At 41.3% G+C, this 19272-nt stretch overlaps 1 protein-coding gene across 1 annotated transcript; it reads left to right on the top strand.

Moving 5' to 3' along the window:
- Positions 1 to 722: 722 nt before the first annotated feature.
- On the top strand, positions 723 to 18972 carry dchs2 (dachsous cadherin-related 2). Its single transcript, XM_087176953.1, has 12 exons — positions 723 to 1341; positions 1791 to 2030; positions 5347 to 5517; positions 7724 to 7933; positions 8140 to 9000; positions 9089 to 9202; positions 9970 to 10181; positions 10310 to 10461; positions 11361 to 11491; positions 11621 to 11907; positions 12669 to 12810; positions 15268 to 18972. The coding sequence occupies exons 1-12, from the start codon at positions 723 to 725 to the stop codon at positions 17874 to 17876; spliced, it is 5748 nt and encodes a 1915-aa protein (XP_087033079.1). The 3' UTR covers positions 17877 to 18972.
- Positions 18973 to 19272: the final 300 nt, after the last annotated feature.

Genomic DNA, 19272 nt, shown 5'->3' with positions numbered 1-19272 from the left:
GTCTTGAGGGGAGAGAAGAAAAGTAGTGCGCACACTAAACAAATGCCCAAAGATTTTAATGACGTGACATTTTGAACATGTAAGAAAAAAACAAAAACATACAACATTTGTAAACACAATTAGGAGATCACATGATATTAAAAAAACTCTCAAATCTCCATAGCGATTCACTGTGTACACAAAAACACAAATAAACTCTCACCTATGCCTGATGGTCTGAGTATAATACACATTTTCTACACAATACACACAGAGTAGACTGAATCTGGCACCAGGGGGAGACATTTATTATTTTTTCATGAATATATATCATATATACATACGAAGCGCTTTATGGCATTTATTATTTTTATCTCTATCACCTCATCTAATCCTTCCTAGTCTTTGGACCTGTTATAATTTTGCAAACAAAAATAAACATTAAATAAACAAATTAAATAAACAAACAAACAGTATTTGAATGTATGCATGTATGTATGTTTGCATTTCATCTGCAGGTCCATGGCTTAGAGGCTCCGTATGGCCGCACTGACCACCGCATTGTGAGGCGCTTTACAGTGAGAGAGGACACAGAGCCGGCGGCCGTCATCGGCTCTGCTGGTGTTCCAGATAAAGGGAAATTCCACTATTCCATCTCCGAGGGTGACGGGAACGTTCACTTTGGCATCGACGGCTCCTCTGGTGACATCTACATCAACCAGCCGCTGGACTACGAGTCGGCAATGCAGTACTTCCTCATGGTTCGAGCTGAGGATTCTGGCCTCGCTCCCGGAGCCAACGTGTCCGTGCTGGTCAGTGTGATGGTCGAGGACGTAAATGACCACACGCCCTGGTTCCCTGATAAACTGGTGACGTTCGGCCTGAGGGAGGACGCTACGGTCGGATCGCTGGCGTTTGCTTTTCATGCCAGAGACGCCGATGGGACCTTTCCTAACAGCGCCCTCCGCTACACTCTGACCTTTGACCCTGAACTCGGTGGGTCATCACCACGCTTCCCCTTTCAGATCAACCCTTACACAGGGAGCCTGACTGTAGCGGCACCGTTAGACCGCGAGACCACCTCCAGCTTCGCCTTCACTGTGACGGCCACGGACCAGGCGAAGAGGCAGGACGAGCGTAAACAGACGTCGGTGACGGCTCAGGTCTTTCTGCTGGATGTGAATGACAACCGGCCCGTGTTTATATCAGTGGATACGGTTCAGGTGACGGAGGACGCTGAGGTCGGGAGTCTGCTGCATCATTTTGTGGCCATAGATGGAGATAAAGGTGAAAATGGACTTGTCTCCTTCATCATCATCGCTGGAAACAAGAATGGGTTCTTCACACTAGAGGAGAAAACAGGTTGGATTTTTGTAATTGCCGATGGACTATTTTTAGTAGAGCTAGACTGATCAATAGGCTGGGCTGATATTAGCTTATTGCTGTCTGCATTGGTGTAGATGTCTCATTAAAACTATAACTGTTAATGTCCTGTCAGTACAAAAAACTAAAATAGCTTTAAGGGATCTGTATTAATACGTTTTTTTAATGTGATAGCCTTTAAAAATTCAAATAACAATATCAGATATTAAATTTATAAGTCTCAGATATTTATATTGAATCACTTTGGTCATTTTTAATTAAATAATTTTCATGCTATATAAAAATTTCTGATCGATAAAAGGTTTAAGCTTGATTTTAAATCTTACATTTTTCTCTGTTATCATTCGGAAGTTATTATTTGTGACTAAGCAACAATAAAGGTTACGTTAAAGTCGTTTTCAAACTCCATCTTCTCTCATCTCCTTCAGGGCTTTTGTTTCTCTCGGCCCCTCTGGACTACGAGACGCAGCGTTTCCACCGTCTGACCGTCCGTGCAGTGGACCACGGCCTGCCCTCGCTGTCCTCCACCCAGACTCTGACGGTGGAGGTGGGGGATGTGAACGACCAGCCGCCCGTCTTCACTCAGAGCATCTACAACGCCAGCGTGGCGGAGAACAGAGACCCCGGAGAACCGGTGGTCAGGGTCTCTGCCACTGATAAGGACTCAGGTAATAATCATCAGCTTTTCTCGTCATCGTTTGAGTTTTTTTGTGAATATTTTTGATTCATTACTAACTTGTAATTTACTGATTTGTTATCATTGGAGATGATTAGATGAAGTGTAGGTCTCGCGTAGTGGCAATCAAGTTTATGTGATCATCCTGCGGAAGTGGAGATGAGGCAGTTTGTCTCCAAGGTGCTAGATTACAGCTCAATGCACTTCAACTTAAGAGGACACATGCAAATAGACAAAACACAAACTCATTCAGAAAAAACATCTTCACCGATTTGACAATACACAATAACAATACAATACTCACAACACATCAAATACACAAACGTGCTGCAAGTAGCACGGATGACTGTGGAAGGGTCTCCACTCAAAAGTGATGAACCTGGCTGTGACACCCTTGTTGTTCAATGCATTGTGTGTGCATGGATACATTATAAAACATATATAATACATTACTTATACGTTACATCCATGCAAGTGCGTCCCAGCTGGGTTCATCACTTTTTTTTTTTGTGTTCCCTTGGAAACACTTCCACTGTCGTCTGTGCTATTCGGTTGTGCTGTGATTATTTGCAGCAAGTGTTTTTGTCAAATTGATGAAGATGTTTTGTGAATTAGCTTGCGTTTTGTCTATTAACATGTGCCTTCTTTAGTTGCAGTGCGTTGAGCTCTCAGGGCCACCGTAGCTAGATGGCAGCACCAGCATGCGTCTGTAAAGCCTCACAACCTCAAACCACAGGCTCATCCTACATATAACCAAACTTTTTCTTTTATGTGACTCTTGAACCTGATTTTTAAAAATACTTGGTGGGTTAAATGGTAAAAAGAGGAAATTCCCCTACAACCTTTTCAGAGTTGAGCGCTCTGCTATGTTTTGGTAAAACCCTCAGCGCAGCAGTGAATCAAGGTTATCGTCTGTTTTGTTTCACTCCATTAGCAGTTTCATTCAAACCAATCCCTGCCCTTTTCCTCGTGTGTTGTTCCATTTGTGTCTTTTTTTTCCTGAGCTACTTTCACTGTACATCTTCGCAAATCTCATTCATCCGACCCCCTGTAATCACATTCACAAATCTGCACATCAGCCCTGTTTATTTTAACACGTTGTGCGCGGGGCCTCCTCAATCCCACTTCGCCTTGTCGTGTTGACAGTACGAGTCCTTTTAAATACTGGAGGTGGAGGGCATGTGGCAGGACAGGAGGGGTTTCCATGTTGAACTAACATTCTTGGGGGTGAGAATTGTCCAAGAACAGCAAGCACACAGCTCCTCTGGGAGAATTGAAAGGTCCTGTCTCATGATGATTTCCATAATCCAAGCCATCTGTGCCAATAGGCGCCGTGTTTTCATCTGTCTCCTCAAATCGCCTCGTCTGGCAGCTCAGCCCGCTCTCCCACCAGTCTTATTTGATTATCATTTGTGCTGCTTTTTTTTTTTTCTTCCCCCCGGCGCTCCCCAAAGATGACCATTGTTTTGTGCCCGTGTTGGCCTCTATATCCAGTTTCCAAAGGTTCACGAGTTTCGAAGGATTCGTGTTTTTAAGAATAGCTGTTCTGTCTTTAGGGTCACAAGGACACAGATGCAGTTTTTTTCTTCATAGAGAATTTTCATGGTGAAATTTGATTATTGCATCCTATTAGCTCGTACACATTTACATTAGGACATGCTAGTGACAACATATGAAAGATGCACTGCCGCTCGAACACACGCAACACATTTCTGAATAAGTTTCACAACTGTTAGCACAATAATCTTCTAAATTGCTCTTTGTATCCTTAACCGTTCACTCATCACACTTTTAAGACTGATTAAAACACCTTTTCTAATCTTATTACCCCAGTTACTCAAATTAAAAATAAAACAAAAAACCAAACCATACTTTCTCACTTAACTCCAAAGAAATACATAGAACATATACAGAACAAGCTTTTAACAGTTTTCATAGGGACTATTTGTTGGGTAGAAAGTAAGACAAGTGAGTAAGTAAAACAATTAGAGCTCTCATATCGTCTCATATCTATGAACACTGCGTCTGTTCATTGTCCAGTTCAGATAAACAGGGGACAGAGCTCCTTGTCACTTGCTCTTGCAGCCCTGACAATTTCTCTAAAGATCCTCTGATACTGAGATGATGTAAAACGAACATATTGCTCTGTATCAGCTGCTAGACAATGCTAAGCTTTACCACCACAGTTGGTGCACAGCTAACTTTTCTTTTTTTTAATGTGTGGCTGCAAGTAGAACAACGTTAGAGACCCATGAGATCTGTAACCAGCAGCAGGGCCTGACGAACACAGAACAGGGCTCAGATAAAGGACGCGTCTCTTGTCAGTTTTGAAAGGTGACACATGACGGTGTGTGATTTCTACTTCATGCTTCTGTTTTCAGTTTGACAATCAGATAACGCTTTTGTGAAAGGGAGGAAGCTGGAAACATGAACTGAGCTGATGAGGTGCTAAACTGAACATCTGGACTCAAACTAATGCAAGAAAAAAAACACTTTATTAGTTTTGATAGAAAAACATGAGCATTATTTGAAACGTAGGATCTTGTTTTGGACATAAAACAATTTATAGATAAAAATAGATTATTTCACATATGTATGTATTTGTATTGTGCTGTGTACTGTGTTTTGTATTCTTGTATTATTTATTAATATATATATATATATATATATATATATACATATATATATATATATATATATATATCTGAAATAAGAAATTTGAAAATTAGAAATAAGAAAATTCAGAGCATTCACTCAGTGGCCACTTTATTCCACTCTGTATTCCATCTGTTCTGCCTATAAGCTACTTTTGATGCCTATTATGTCCAGTGTTTTGTTTGTGTGTTTGACAACGTTATAGAAGTGTTAGTTGAATTATGTTTTAGCTTTTAGGTTGCAGTTATTGATGTAGTCGTATTAGACAGGAGTCTCTAATACAACACGGCAACAGGGATGAACAACAGATTGAAATATTATTAAAATCATAATATGGCCAAGTGCAAGATCCAAATCGCAGGAGCTGCAATTTTTTTAATAAAGGTAAAATGTCTCAAGACAAACCGTTAAAAATGAATCATGTATTTAGCTATTCATTTTTGATTTATTTATTTTGCATGTGGAGCACCCTGTTTCCCTCACAACAGGTCAATTCTGTCATGTAAACCTGAAAGTATATTTTACTTTACAGTAAGTTACACTTTACAATCTGTCATGTGATCAGCTTTTTTGTTGTTGCTGTCTTGTTGCTGCAGAAGTAAAAAAAAAAAAAAAAAACCCAGCTTGTTACTACTAGCTAGCTACTGTAACAGCGTTTACATTTACCTTGTGTGTCCACCCCTCAGAGGAGAACGCTGTGGTGTGGTACAGTCTGCTGCCCGGCCCAGGCTACGAGCTCTTCAGCATCAGCCCTTACACCGGTCTGATCACCACCACCTCCTCCTACCTGGACAGAGAGCAGCAGCAACATTACACACTCAGGGGTAAGACACGTTAAACCAACACACGCTGGTCTTCACACACACACACACACAAACACACTCACAGTTAAAACCTCTTACACCTGAGAGACACAGAAGTAACAGCAGCAGAATGTGGTAACTCCACAACTCCCACATGAACTTTATTTTAATCTTTATTTAATCAGGATCGCTCAACATCTCTTTTGCAATAAGGCACGCCAAACACAGCCGGTCACACACAAGCAGCACCACAATATTTACTTTGTCTCCCGTGATGAAACTAGAACCTAATAAGTGAAGGGATGTTTAAACTGCTATGCAACAAGATGAGATGTGTCAGATCGGCTCGATTCAGCTCAGCAGGTGAGTGATGGATTGATCGCGTCATATGTTCGGCGCTCAGTAATTAATCAGAGCAACATGTTGCGTTGTCTGAGGGGAAAAGTTTGGAAAGGTTGTGTGAGAAACAGTCCAATCAGTCACAGTCCACTGCTGATGTCTCAGGGAAAAAAACACTCACAAGCTCGCTGCGTGGCAGGTCAGACACCAGACCAGTTTCAGCTTGAAATGTTTAGTGTTTTTATTGAGGCAGTGTAAGTTTAAAGTCCATGTATTTATCAGCGTATTATCGATGGCTGTGATCAGGTTTTCCTGGGGGACACTTTTTGATGTGACACTGAGGACACAAGCACAGCCACAACCAACTGTTTGAAAGTCTGTGATTTAGTTCTGGCCGCACGCTGAAGTCGGATCTTCCAACTGAAGGGCAATAGAAATATTTAATAACAAAAAGAAATAATCAAAAGTTGCTAAAATAAAACATAAAGTTATGGTCTGCAGTCCTTATCAAACATGGACATTTTTCTCTTTCTCTACCCCTCTCTGTTTCTGATTCTCTAACTTCTCTCTTGTCGCGCTTCACAGCCAAAGTCGTAAAGAATTGAAGGTCCGCCCTCCTGTATGAACGCAGCATTATTCAGCAGATTGATTAATGTCAGGGAAACAGTAGACCTTTAATGGGCTGAGGTACAGTATATCTAACCTCTGCTGACTGCACCGCTGCACCCTGGGCCTTTTGAAGTGTTTGCCTTCACTCCCTCATGGGCATACGCAGTAATTACATTCAAGCTGTTCAGCAGTGTTTAGTGATAAACTGCTTTCAGATGGTTTATCATAATATTTTTACAGTCGGTAGAATGATGAACAATTAAATTTAATAACAAAATATAATAATAGGAAAGCCTTGAATGTCTTGAAGTCGTGCCAGAATCACACAGGGCTTATTGGGAAATATGTATGAAATATGTGGGGACAATTTTCTCTGGCTGCAGATGAATTTGGAGAGAAATAAAATACCGAGTTCTTTTCAACAAGTATTAAAAGCTGTCGCAGTACTTTATGTTGACAGATTTTTTTTTTTTACTGCTATGAAAAGTCTAATGTGGCTTCAGTCTTTGGTCAGCAGAGTTGGCACCAATCAGACTTACTCATTGCTGCGTTTTGAGACTGATACTGAGCAAAACTGTCTATTTCTATAAACTGTTACATGTATTACTTATGCTTTCATTACATACGGTATATTACAGTTGTAGGAGCTATTATGATATTAGTCTGTGCTAGCAGCGTGGCTCTAGTGATGGCAAAGCTGGTCTGTTGCTCGGCTGATCCATCACTTCCCAGTTGACTTTGAACTAACACGTTCAGCAGGTCAAAGTTTATTTGTACACTTTTTTTGGTTTATGACCAAATACCGTCAGAACAAAGAACATTCCCATAAGCCTCAGCTCAGCTTTGTGTTCAGTGCTAATTAGCAAATGTTAGCATCTTCTGTGCCTAAGTAAAGCTTCACAGAGCTGTTAGATTCATAGTCTTGTTCCTTTCTGCTTGTTTTTAAGTCCAGGAGTTAAATAAAAACCATAGGTGACATGACATAGATGTCACTGTGGAAACGCAGATGGAAATATGTGTCTTTGCGATATAATAAGAGCAAAACCAAAAAAAAAACATCAATAGAAACTGTTGTTAGTAACAGAAACCCTGATGTTTGAGCAATAAAACATATAGTTTCCTTGTGATTTGCAGATAACATCTAGATCTAATTTTCTAATTTTCAAAATGTTGTGAAGCAGCAGAAAAAACTATTCAATCAAAAGATTATAGCTTTCTGTGATGTTACGTTGGAGGACAGTGAGTGTACGTGTGAATTCCTTTCGATTCCTGTCCTCAGTCCAAGCTCGTGACAGCAGCACGCGGCCGCTCTCGGGCACGGCCACGGTGCAGTGCACTGTGCTGGATGACAACGACAACCCTCCAGAGTTCATGCAGTCGTCCTTCCAGATCAGCCTGCCAGAAAACCTGCCCCCTGGGGTCGTCTACACTGCTCAGGCCTCAGATCCAGACCACGGAGAAAACGGAACTATACACTACTCCATACTAGGTGAGGAACACAGATAATGGTCTTTATGTCAAGCAACTTGGGTTGTTTTTTTTTTCATTTTGGCAGTAAAAACATTATATCACCAAGTTACTAGTTCAGCATAACTAGATTCTGAATCTAGAAAAAATAAGAGTTGTGATAAATTGGAATTATCCTTTCATTTCTATCCACGGTTTGGTCGTCACTATATCTTTGATGGTCTTTAGGCGAGGACTACAGAGGTCGCTTCACCATCAACAGTCACACGGGTGCTGTCAGCACCACGCAGGTCCTTGACCGCGAGGACAGGCAGAATTACACACTCAACATACAGGCCCGTGACTATGGCCCCACCCCGCTCAGCTCCACCACCCAACTCCAGCTGGTGCTGCTGGACCAGAACGATAACATCCCCTCTTTCACCCGTAAGAGCTACCATGCGTCCATCAGCGAGGGCCTACCTGTCGGAGCTGAGGTCCTGCATGTTAACGCCTTTGATCCTGATGAGGGGCCCAACGGGGACATAACCTACTCTCTGACAGAGGACAGCAGCCAGGGGGTTTTCTCTGTGGACGCTTTTACAGGAGTGATCCGCACCACCAGGGCTCTGGACAGAGAGAGCAGGGCTCAGTACACCCTCAGAGCCGTGGCTACTGACGGCTGCACTCAGGGACCCCTGAGCTCCATGGCGTCCGTGACCGTACAGGTGGAGGATGTGAACGACAACGTGCCAGTCTGTGACCAGAATCCCATTAATGCATGGGTTTCCATGAGGACTCTGCCAAACCAGATAGTTACCACGGTGATGGCAACAGATGGCGACCAGGGCGAGAATGGGACAATACATTTTACGTTGTCTGATGAGGAAAATCTGTTTGACATCAACACTGAGTCAGGAGAGATTTCACTGAGGAGACGAGTGCGAGCAGGTTTCTCGGGGAGGAAGCTGCAGGTTTTGGTTTCAGACCGAGGACGACCTCCTCTGACCTCCACCTGCCTGGTTTTTATCCACCTGAAGGGAGAACATGAAGGACTCCACTTCACAAACAAAGTGTACAACACCACTGTCAAGGAGAACAGTAGAGCTGGTAGGTTTCACCACCTCTTTTCCTATTGTTTTCACTGGATATCATTAAAAAAAAATGTCATCAACTTTTTCACTTTCTCTTTGTCAAGGCACTTGGATTGCAAAAGTGGAGGCCAGTGACCCAACCAACAGCAGACAAAGGATCACCTTCACCGTATTTAGTGGCAATGAGAATCACATTTTCTCCATTAACCGTCACACAGGTAAAAAAAAAAAAACATATGAAACTTTGCAAACAAAAACATTGTTTTGGTTTTTTTTTTCCTTTTTCTTGCTGTCCATCCAAAGTTCAGTTCACTTGGTTATGATTAGCAGATTGTGTTAATTTGCAAGAACACGCTTTCATCAGTTAAGTTATGCTAATTGCACAAATTCTCATGCACTCATCCATTTTATTTTCCACAAAAGTATCCAGAAAATATCTTTTTGATTTCAACCCCTCATCATTGTTTATGTCTGACCAATAAGAGCTTCCAATCCAACCATTTTAGGCTCCATCTCTCTCTGCAAAATGCCCTCTCAACTTATCAGCTTCATCTGGTTGTTTATATACAAGTATTTCCGAAGGAATTATGATTGTTGCCTTCCTGACTTTATCATGTTCTAACCCAAATCTTTTTCGGATACATGTCTACATAAGGTAATGAAGTAGACACAGACACAGACACTTAAACACTCAATATTATGGTAATGTAGGACTGAAGTCTAGGGTTACCACAAAAACTTGAACCTAAAAGTGCTTCTGTCGACACATTTTTTAATGGAAGAAAAGTTATGTTTTCCTTTCCACTATTTTCCCTTCATTTTTCCCTGATCCAGTAAAAAAAGGCCCACTACAAGGCCAAAGAAAAAAGTACAAAATTACTCAAATAGTCATCTTATAATGTGGAATATATTATTGAATATAGTAGATTGTATTATATAAACTTACCATTTGGGCGTTGTTTTCTTGGGTTGACGTCTCGTGCAGGTGAGATCCGGGTGCAGAAGGATAACTCTCTGGACTTTGAGGCGAGTCCTCAGATCCAGCTGGTGGTGCTGGCCGACAACGGACTGCAGACGGCTCACTGCAGGGTCTCCATCACCCTGCAGGACATCAACGACAACGCACCGCTGTTTGAGCACAGCACTTACAGAACAGCTGTCTGGGAGGGGCAAGTGCACAACACCTACATTATGCAGGTACACTCAACATTTAAGCCCGCTTTGACATTACAAACATTAAGCAAGTACCTCATATATTTTATTGTGCTCATTGGTGGTCCAATTAATTAATACCATCTAATGACCACCTCCCATATCTTCTATAGGTGTTTGCGTCTGATGCTGACAGCGGGATGAACGGGCAGATTGAATACTCCATTGTGTCCGGTAACCATAATGAAGCATTCATCCTGGACTCTGTGCGAGGGATCCTTGCTACCAATGTTTTACTGGACCGTGAGATTTCTCCATCTTACAAGTAAACTCACACATTAGATACTATGAAGTAATATTTAAAGCCATTTTAAGAATGACTATTTAGATCAGTTTAATATTGGTTCTACTCATCTTAGCTTCTGTAACAAAGTAGGTTTTCTTTCAGTTGGTTTGTCTGAAGCTGAAACGCGTTACTGTTTTTTTCCATACAGTAAGCTACATGAGTATATAGTACTGTACTTTTTTGTAAAAATGTAACCAGGATAAAACAACAATTATTTCATTGGCACATTTTCCAGGGCTCATGGGAGCTGTAGTTTGTGAATGGTTACAAAAATAATTGTTGTTTCATCTTCGTTAGGGGAGGAGACTAAATACCTCATTATTAGTTTGAATTAGTTCAAATGGGAAGTCATCTCCTGCTCTGTGTAATCATTGTGGCAGGCCAGTGTGGAACTCTATGGCTGGTTTCACATAGTGATTTGCAAACACTTCTTGTGTGCAGATCGCAAACAGAGGCAGCATTAAGAGTAAGAAAAATATTTAAGACCTACAAGGCTCTCATGAGCAGGTGTTGTCAAGCAAACTTGATGCAATGGGCCCCTGAACATAATCCAGCAGTTTCATAATGGCTGTGCTTTTCTTTATAAGAGAGACTGACAGATTTGCTGACAAGATAAAAAACTAAAATGGAATTTTCTCCCGACTCAGCCATAACAGCATAACTTTGGACCACTGTGTAATTCTTGCTTTTCATAATGACAAATTGAAAGTATTCAAATTAAATTTGAATCAGTGATTTTGGAATGTAGTTACCTCGTTTTTTTATTATTGAGAACATTATTACTGATAAATTTCCAACCTTGTATAAAATATCAGTACACCATCCAGAACATGCTTTTAATCAAGTGCAATCATTTGTTTACTCCCTTTATATTGAAGGCTGGTTCTGCAGGCAGCAGACAGGGGGAACCCTCCACTCAGCAGCACCACCACCATCAGGGTCCAAGTGGTGGACGTCAATGACAACAGCCCTGCCATTCCCCCCATGGAGCCCGTGCTTATTGCAGAGAGTAAGACCAAACCTCACTGCCCTGCACTCTGAATTCCTTTAATGACAGATATTCATCAGATTTAAAAAGACAAAACTGTGTTCTCTCTCTATTTGTGCTCCTGTCTTTATATGTTCTGCGTTTCTGCAGATCTGCCAGCAGGTTACATGGTCACCCAGGTGACTGCGAACGATGTGGACCTGAGCTCAACTATCACCTACAGCTTTTCAGACAACAGTAGCACCAACAGTCCCTTTGCCATTGACCGATATACTGGTGTGGTTACTCTAACACGAGCCCTGGACTACGAGGAGCAGACAGATTACACTCTGACAGTTTGGGCATCTGACTCCCTCCACCAGACCTCCGGGGAGCTCAGAGTTCAAGTGCTTGACGTCAATGACAACGCTCCAGTCTTCACACAGGTCTCCTACCAGGTACAGATGATATATATATCAGTAAAAAGGTAGAAGACCTATGTACCAACTAGTTGGGGTCAGCGAGCCATGAATAAAATGATATATACATGCCACCATAAAATGCCAAGAGAAACAGCTGTCTAACAAGGCATGCATTATTTAGGATTCATAAGATTAGAAATAAATTGTTTATTAATGCTTCATTATAGAGATTAATAAGGATAACTTTTGGGTTGCCAGGTTGTAAAATGTCCATGTGCCTTCAGCATAACTTGGTTTGTCTTTTTAGGTCACTTTTTCCCGAACACACTTTATGCAACTGTTTTCACAAGCTGCATAGCACTCCTCATGACAAGTAAAGGTGTAAAATTGGTGGCGTGCCCCTTTAATAACAGGTCACAAGGTATAAATTGAAGTCAATCATTGATCATCATTGAGGGTTTTTGCATGTCACTAATCCAGCAAGTCAGAAGTTTTATATGTTTTTCATGTTGTTCCAGATACTTTGCAGCCCTTTTTCTGAGGGTAAGTGAGTAAGTGTCCATCAGGAGAGTTAAGCTAGAGAAGGTTGTATACCAGCCAGAGAGATTTTTTATACCTGGCAACCCAAAGGCTGTTCTTACAAATGCTTATTTATAGAGCATCAATAATTTATTAGCTTTCAATAAAGCATCTGCTCCCATTATAAACCCTTAAAGTGTAAAGTATGTCTTATCAGAGACTGGCACCTGAAATGTATCATGCTGTAGATGTGACTGATTATTCCTCATCTCTTTAAGGTGGAGTTGTCAGAGTTGGTCTCAGGAGACACACTGGTTGTATCAGTGTTTGCCACTGACAAAGACTCTGGACACAATGGCAAGATCACCTACAGACTGCTTTCATCTCCTTTACAAGGCTTTTACATCCAGCCAGACAATGGTAAGAACATCTTAACTGCTGGAAAAGAAATCCTCCTGATTTCTGATATACGTGTCACTTACAGCAAACCACTATTGTGTGTGTGTGTCACTCTCTCTCTCTCTATCTCTCTCTCTCTCTCTCTAAATATATATATATATCTATATATAGTCATACATTACATTAAGACATTACGAAGTCATATATATATATATATATAGAAAAGGGCTACATTAAGAAGTCACCAGTGAAAAAAAAACGTAAAAAACTAAATGTACCATATTTCTTCTGTAAAAGATATTACTTCAATCTTTACAAGTTTCATGACTTACGACTGTCTGGTGGTCTGATTCTCATATCCATCCCTCTTATTCTCTCCATTAAAATCAGTTTTTCTGGCATAGATAAAGCAGCACACGCCAAAGAAAAGGGCGCAGAGAAAGCCTCTGCCGTGTTATGAGCAGCCCAGCATACAATATCAGAGGTTGCTAAGAGTTTTCATTGTGCCAGTAGCAGTATATTTCTCCATTGTTTATATTTCTGAAGTATTGGGTAAAGTGCTTCAAAGGAATCATGCCTATCCTATTATCTCCCTTTTAAAAATACCCAAACCCAAGAGAGAAGATAAATCCTACAGAGCTGAAAACCAAACCAGTACCCCCTCAGTACTGGCCAGTCTTTTCCACTCTTGAGTGATTTATGGACTTCTACCATGTTTGAACCCCAAAGTTTAATATCAGAGAAACGTATTTGACGTGTTTTGCGGTGAGGAGCACTAATGGAAAGTGAAATTTGTATCAACGTTGACTAAAGCTCTCTAACTAGAATCCAAAGATTTAATATGGTGCTCTTAGCAGCACTGTGCCTCTCAGTTTTTCCATGCCCATATGTTTCACAAACAATAAGTGGTGGTGCTTTAGAGCAGAATTAATAAAGTAATCCTGGAGAAAAGTTCAATTGGCGGTGGAGTGGAATAATAAATTGGAGGGACAAACAGTTTATTGTCATCCAAGAGGAAAATTTGCTCTTACGGTCTGCACATGGAATTCATTTAAGAATTGTCATACAGGAAATTATGTTGCATTGTGGTGTCTAATGACAAGGGCAGTTGTGATTTAAATCTCAATATATTGTCATGCAAGCAGACATGTTTTACAGTTCTTATTCTGGAAAGTAACACATCCAGGAACAATCTGCATATTTGTTAAACCATCTGTTAAGTCAATTCAAAGGAGTTTTATAGTTTTACATTGGTGAGACCATGTTTCTCCATCATGTAAGCTGTGTCATTGTAAGATTAAAAAAATGGCATTGAGTGCTCAATGTCTGACTGACTGCAATATAATATTTGGATAAAACTGCAATAGATTTTAGTAATTACTATATATATTATCACCTTGTTAAGTTAGTATGGCAAACTTTTTAGCCAAAAGTTGCCTATTTTCACACCCAGCAGACAGAGAATTAGCATTAGCATGAGCATTCAATTACTATCTGAGTTTCTGGCCACCTGATGAATATAAAGCCATCACTCCTTTTAGCTTTTTTTACTCTCCACCAGCTCCTGAGAAAAATACCTGGCTCTTAGCTGCTCCACTGTGTTAACCAGCTGGTCTTGCCTGTCTGCTATTTGGTGCTGGATAGGTAGCTATAGTGATTTTATCAGAGCTTTTTGCTTAGAACACCTGCATGTTTCTGCTAATTTAATTATGTACCAAAAGCAATTAGCTAAACCAAAAAACCAAAGCAATAAGCTAAAAGCAGCTAAAAAGTTCCATAGACCTGAAGGGAATAGATTTTGGTGTCAACTGACTGTTCACTAATTCGCTCCCCCAATCAGTGATTGTTCAGTGGGGTCTTCTTCTTCTCATATATAGCAAGCTGGCAATTTTTGATTTTGTTAGCAGTAAAGACAACTATTGGTGTCAAATTTTATTTTTTGTAGCTAGTTAGCTAATTAAGGTAATGTTGCACACTTAGTTTTAAAAGAAAACCCTGAAAAAAGGGGCCTTTAATATAATCTTAATGGCTGCATGATATTATGCTAAAAGGCTGAGGCTAAAGCTACATAACACTGGAAAAAGTGAGCAATCTTGAAAGATGATGACCCATGTAGAAGACATAGAAATAGAGAAACACTGTTCCTTTATTGCAGTGTAGGACCATGTAGACCTAGTGTTGTAATATGACCAGACATAACCCTTGGCTGGTCTTTACTGCTAACCAAATCAACAATTGCTACCTTGCTATATATGAGAACCTTATTTTATGTACCTCTGCCTATAATTAAAGACCCATCATAAGAATTCAGAATGGTAAATGTGCCACAGTTATCACAGTAAACTACATGCTATGAACAGAAACCGCAACAGAAACCAAGGGGGGACTGCTTTCACATTACACAGACATTGAATCCATTGCTAATGATCAGTACAGCTAAAGAAAGCATTTGTTCATGAACACATTTTTATCTTGCAGGATCTGTTTTCACCAACAAGCCCCTAAAGGCCATCACAAACAGCAACCTGATCCATCTTCTGGTTGAGGCACGAGATGGCGGCGATCCCGTACACTCCACTGTCACCTCCATAGACATACTGATTCTAGACACCAACGACCATGCACCTTTATTCCATCAGGATATCTACACCCTCACTGTCCCAGAGGACACCCCTACAGACACCACCCTCCTGACGCTGACTGCAGACGACCAGGACTGGAGCCCTGAAAATACCCATTTGGACTACGCCATCATCAGGGGAAATGAGAAGAAGCGATTCTGTCTGGAAGTAAAAATGATTGAAGTTGAGAATCAGATGAAGAATTTAGGAAAACTCGTTCTGTGTAACCCTTTAGACCGTGAGACCACAGAGAGCTATACACTGATAGTGAGTGTGTCTGATCGAGGAACACCTCCACTGAACTCCTCTGCTGTTGTTATGGTGACTGTGACAGACTGTAATGACAATGCCCCTGTCTTTTCCAGCACAGAGTACCATGCATATGTGAGCGAAAACAGCCAAATAGGTACCAGGCTGGTCCAGGTCAGTGCTCAAGATCCTGACCTAGGAATCAACGGCCTATTGCGATATGACATTATCTCTGGGAACAGCAAAGGTCACCTCAAACTCGACCCTAACTCTGGTCTTTTGGTTGTCAACCACTCCCTTGACTATGAGGAAGACTCGAAATACAGCATCACTATCAGAGCATCTGATGGCGGTGAATCATCTGAAGAACATAAAGTTGCTTTTACAGTTGTCTTCATCACAGTGCTGGATGAAAATGACAACACTCCGTACTTCACGTTTCCCAGCATAAACTGTTCGGTGTTGGAAAACCTCCCGGCATTTACCCACGCCTGTTCGGTCCATGCTGTTGACAATGACTTAGGCCACTACGGCCAGGTCACCTACTCAATTCTATCCTCCTGCTTCATGGACTATGGCAGTGGCAGCCCTGAGAGGAAGGAGGCCTTTGCCATTGACCCCCTCACAGGGGACATTCACACCAGACAGACCTTTGATTTCGAACGCGAGAGTGAGTACTGCTTTGTAGTGGAGGCCAGGGACAAAGATGACAAAGCAGCTACAGTGAGAGTCCAGGTGACCATCAAGGGAGTGGATGAGTTCAGTCCCATCTTCACCCAGAAGCAGTACCACTTCCTCCTTCCAGAAAACGTCGAGCCTGGAGAGACGGTCGGTTATGTGATGGCAATGGACCATGATGGAGGGGTGGATGGGATGGTGGAGTACTCACTAGTGAGCTCATCATCATTTTTCTCAATAAACAAAACAATTGGTGCTCTCTTTGTGTCAGGTCCTGTATTTCGCAGAAGAGGTCATGCCAGTGAGGACATGGTGCAGCTGGTTGTGTCGGCAAGTAGTCCCAGATTGGGTTCCAGGTCTACCACCTGCCTGGTTTTCGTCAATATCTCCAGCTCAGCAGAAGCATTCACCGGGGTTCCCCTTGATGTGCACATGCTCAGTCTTAGCATCTCACTAATTATGTTCCTCCTTATCCTCATCATTTTCGTGGGCATGGTTCTCAGGTACAAGATTAAAGAGGCTGCAATCAAAAAGGCTGCTGCCATTGCCGCAAACTTGAACCATGGCACAGGTTCGTTCGGTAGATCCAACAGCCAAACGCAAAGTGCCATCTCTTTGCACGAGATGAAACGGCCCAGCATCTTGGTGACCAATAGGGACATATCAAAGCCATACAATCAGTCAGACTCGAGCGGCCGTGGATCAGCAGAAGGTGAGACAGCTGAGGACCAGGAGATCAAGTGGATTAATCAATCCCCCTGCCGTAAAAGAGATGAATCTGTGAAGGGCAACCAGACCACAGAGATCCCAGACTCTGCCTTACCTGGAGATACTATCTCCTGCCACTCTATCGATGTAGGGCCGGAGCATATTTTATCAGTCAATAAATGTTTAGTCTCAGGGATGGCCAGTACAGAAAGCCTCCACCACTTCAAAGAGGAGGGAGGAGGTGAAGGGCTACTTCCTGCAATACTCAGGGTGAGAGATTTGGAGGAGAGCATGGGGACAAAAGGGTACGCTCCCCTCTCTGAAGCCCATGGCTCAGCAGATTCTCTCTCCTCACTGTTGTGTCTAGACGAGCAGCTGCAGGGCAGCTACAGCTGGGACTTCCTGTTAGACTGGGAGCCACGCTTCCAGACTCTGGCGTCCGTCTTCACCGATATCGGGATGCTCCCTGACGAGGAGCTCCAAGGCGGCCGTGAGGACTTAGCAGCAGAGTCTAGCTGTCTCATGTACCCACCGCCTCTAATAACAGGAGTGGCTCAGCCTGGCATCAGGACTGTACCTCCACGAAAGCTGGGGCGTGTGCCAAGCCTGAGCAAGAAGCCCTCTTACCGCAAATATGCGTATTCCCCCTTAGCCAGGAACACAGGACTTACCCCTTCAGCCATGACACCAACTTTCTCCCCATCACTGTCTTCTCTCACCATGAGGACCCCCAGTGCCTCACCAGTTATCTCTGAGACTGGGGTAGGGGGCATCAGACTTGACTCAGGGCCCCTTACTGCAAGCCTGTTGGAGGCAGAAATACAGGTGTAGACATGAAGTTTATCTGCGACACTCAATTCCATCTTCCATTCACTATCTGAAGGTATTTCCCCCATTATTTTTATGGGACTTTAAGGGACTTTAACTGAACAGTTTGGTTTTAATTTAGGTTTATTAACAACAATTTTTTAAAAAACATGTAAAATTCATCAGTTTTTAGGGGTAAAACAATAAAGTCCTGGTCTTATTTCCATCATTGTCCCAGTTTTCAATTGTTTTAGATTCATGGGTCTAGACTCAAGGGGGCAATACCGGGCAGAATTGTCATATGAAGGTAATATAGTCATTTAATTACTTAGATTGAGGCTGATTTCATAACTTTGTTCTTTAATAAAACTGATATATGGAAAAGGCCAAACTCAGCCTTGCATTATATTTTTATAATGCAGCTCTTTGAATAAGAGCAGATGTTTGAGTCAGCAATTAATTATTGAATGTTTTATTGTAAACATGTCTACATATGCAGAAAATGAAACACTTTGTTATTGCAGTTGGTTGCAGCTTCTAAATGGAAACTTTTTCAAGGTTGGTTTAACTTTAATAACCAAAGAAAGGCAACATTGTTCTGTGGTTAAGTCCATCTTCCTGGAATAACAAAAACCAGCGTTTTGAAATCGGGCCCTTTTTTTGCCCCCCCTCTTCTTTAATATATTCTGCCAATAAAATGCCAGTAAAATCCCATGACGAACAGAATTTATTTCATTCCTTTAATCTAGGACAGTTCTTAATTTTAGTATTATATTGTTTGGCTCGAAAAGAGTCGAGGCTAATGCAGACATCATCCAAAAATAAAAATAAATAAATATGGGGGATTCTTAGCTGACACTAATTTTGTATGGATTCAAGACATGGGATTCTTCAGTATTGTACTACTGTCACTGGTCATCATGATTGCAGATTTTCATAAACCCGTTCCAGGTTCTCACTGTTTTATTTTTTCTCATGGATAGAAATGGTCTGTTCCTTCATGATTGTTTATGTGTGTGCTGACTTTAGACTATGGACACCCTGTTAACAAAAAGCACTTTATGTACAATTTCCAGGGAACTGTATGAGTTTTAATTTTAATAAATTTGCAATAAAGAAATTTGTTTCGTATTCTGTATTTTAAATATTTTTAATAAGGTATATTTATTAGCTTATACATTGTTGTGTGTAATGTCATATTCAAAAACAGGATATCTTATTTTATAGGGAATAAATAAAAATAAAGAGTATTTTTATGACAATAATAAGACAAGGAAAATTGTATAAAAAGTTTTTCCTGCTACACTTTCAATGGAATATCACAAGTGCCCCTTTAAAATTCAGGATGGAATGGTATTTTGTTTTTTTCCTGAATAAATTTTTCACATTTACCATTGCTTAACGGTGCCAGCTTGAATCT

The sequence above is a fragment of the Seriola lalandi genome, unplaced genomic scaffold, assembly GCF_002814215.2.
Source record: "Seriola lalandi dorsalis isolate HSWRI2012SDOR001 ecotype SW California unplaced genomic scaffold, Sedor1 jcf7180002054574, whole genome shotgun sequence".
Lineage (NCBI taxonomy): Eukaryota > Metazoa > Chordata > Actinopteri > Carangiformes > Carangidae > Seriola > Seriola lalandi.
The sequence above is the reverse complement of the archived record's forward strand: the minus strand, read 5'-3'. Positions and strand labels throughout refer to the sequence as shown.

Coding starts and splice junctions, on each gene's coding strand:
- dchs2 (XM_087176953.1), top strand. CDS start 723: ATGCAGTACTTCCTCATGGTTCGAGCTGAGGATTCTGGCCTCGCTCCC. Junction 5,518..7,723: donor GCAACATTACACACTCAGGG/GTAAGACACGTT, acceptor TCCTGTCCTCAG/TCCAAGCTCGTGACAGCAGC. Junction 12,811..15,267: donor TTACATCCAGCCAGACAATG/GTAAGAACATCT, acceptor TTTATCTTGCAG/GATCTGTTTTCACCAACAAG.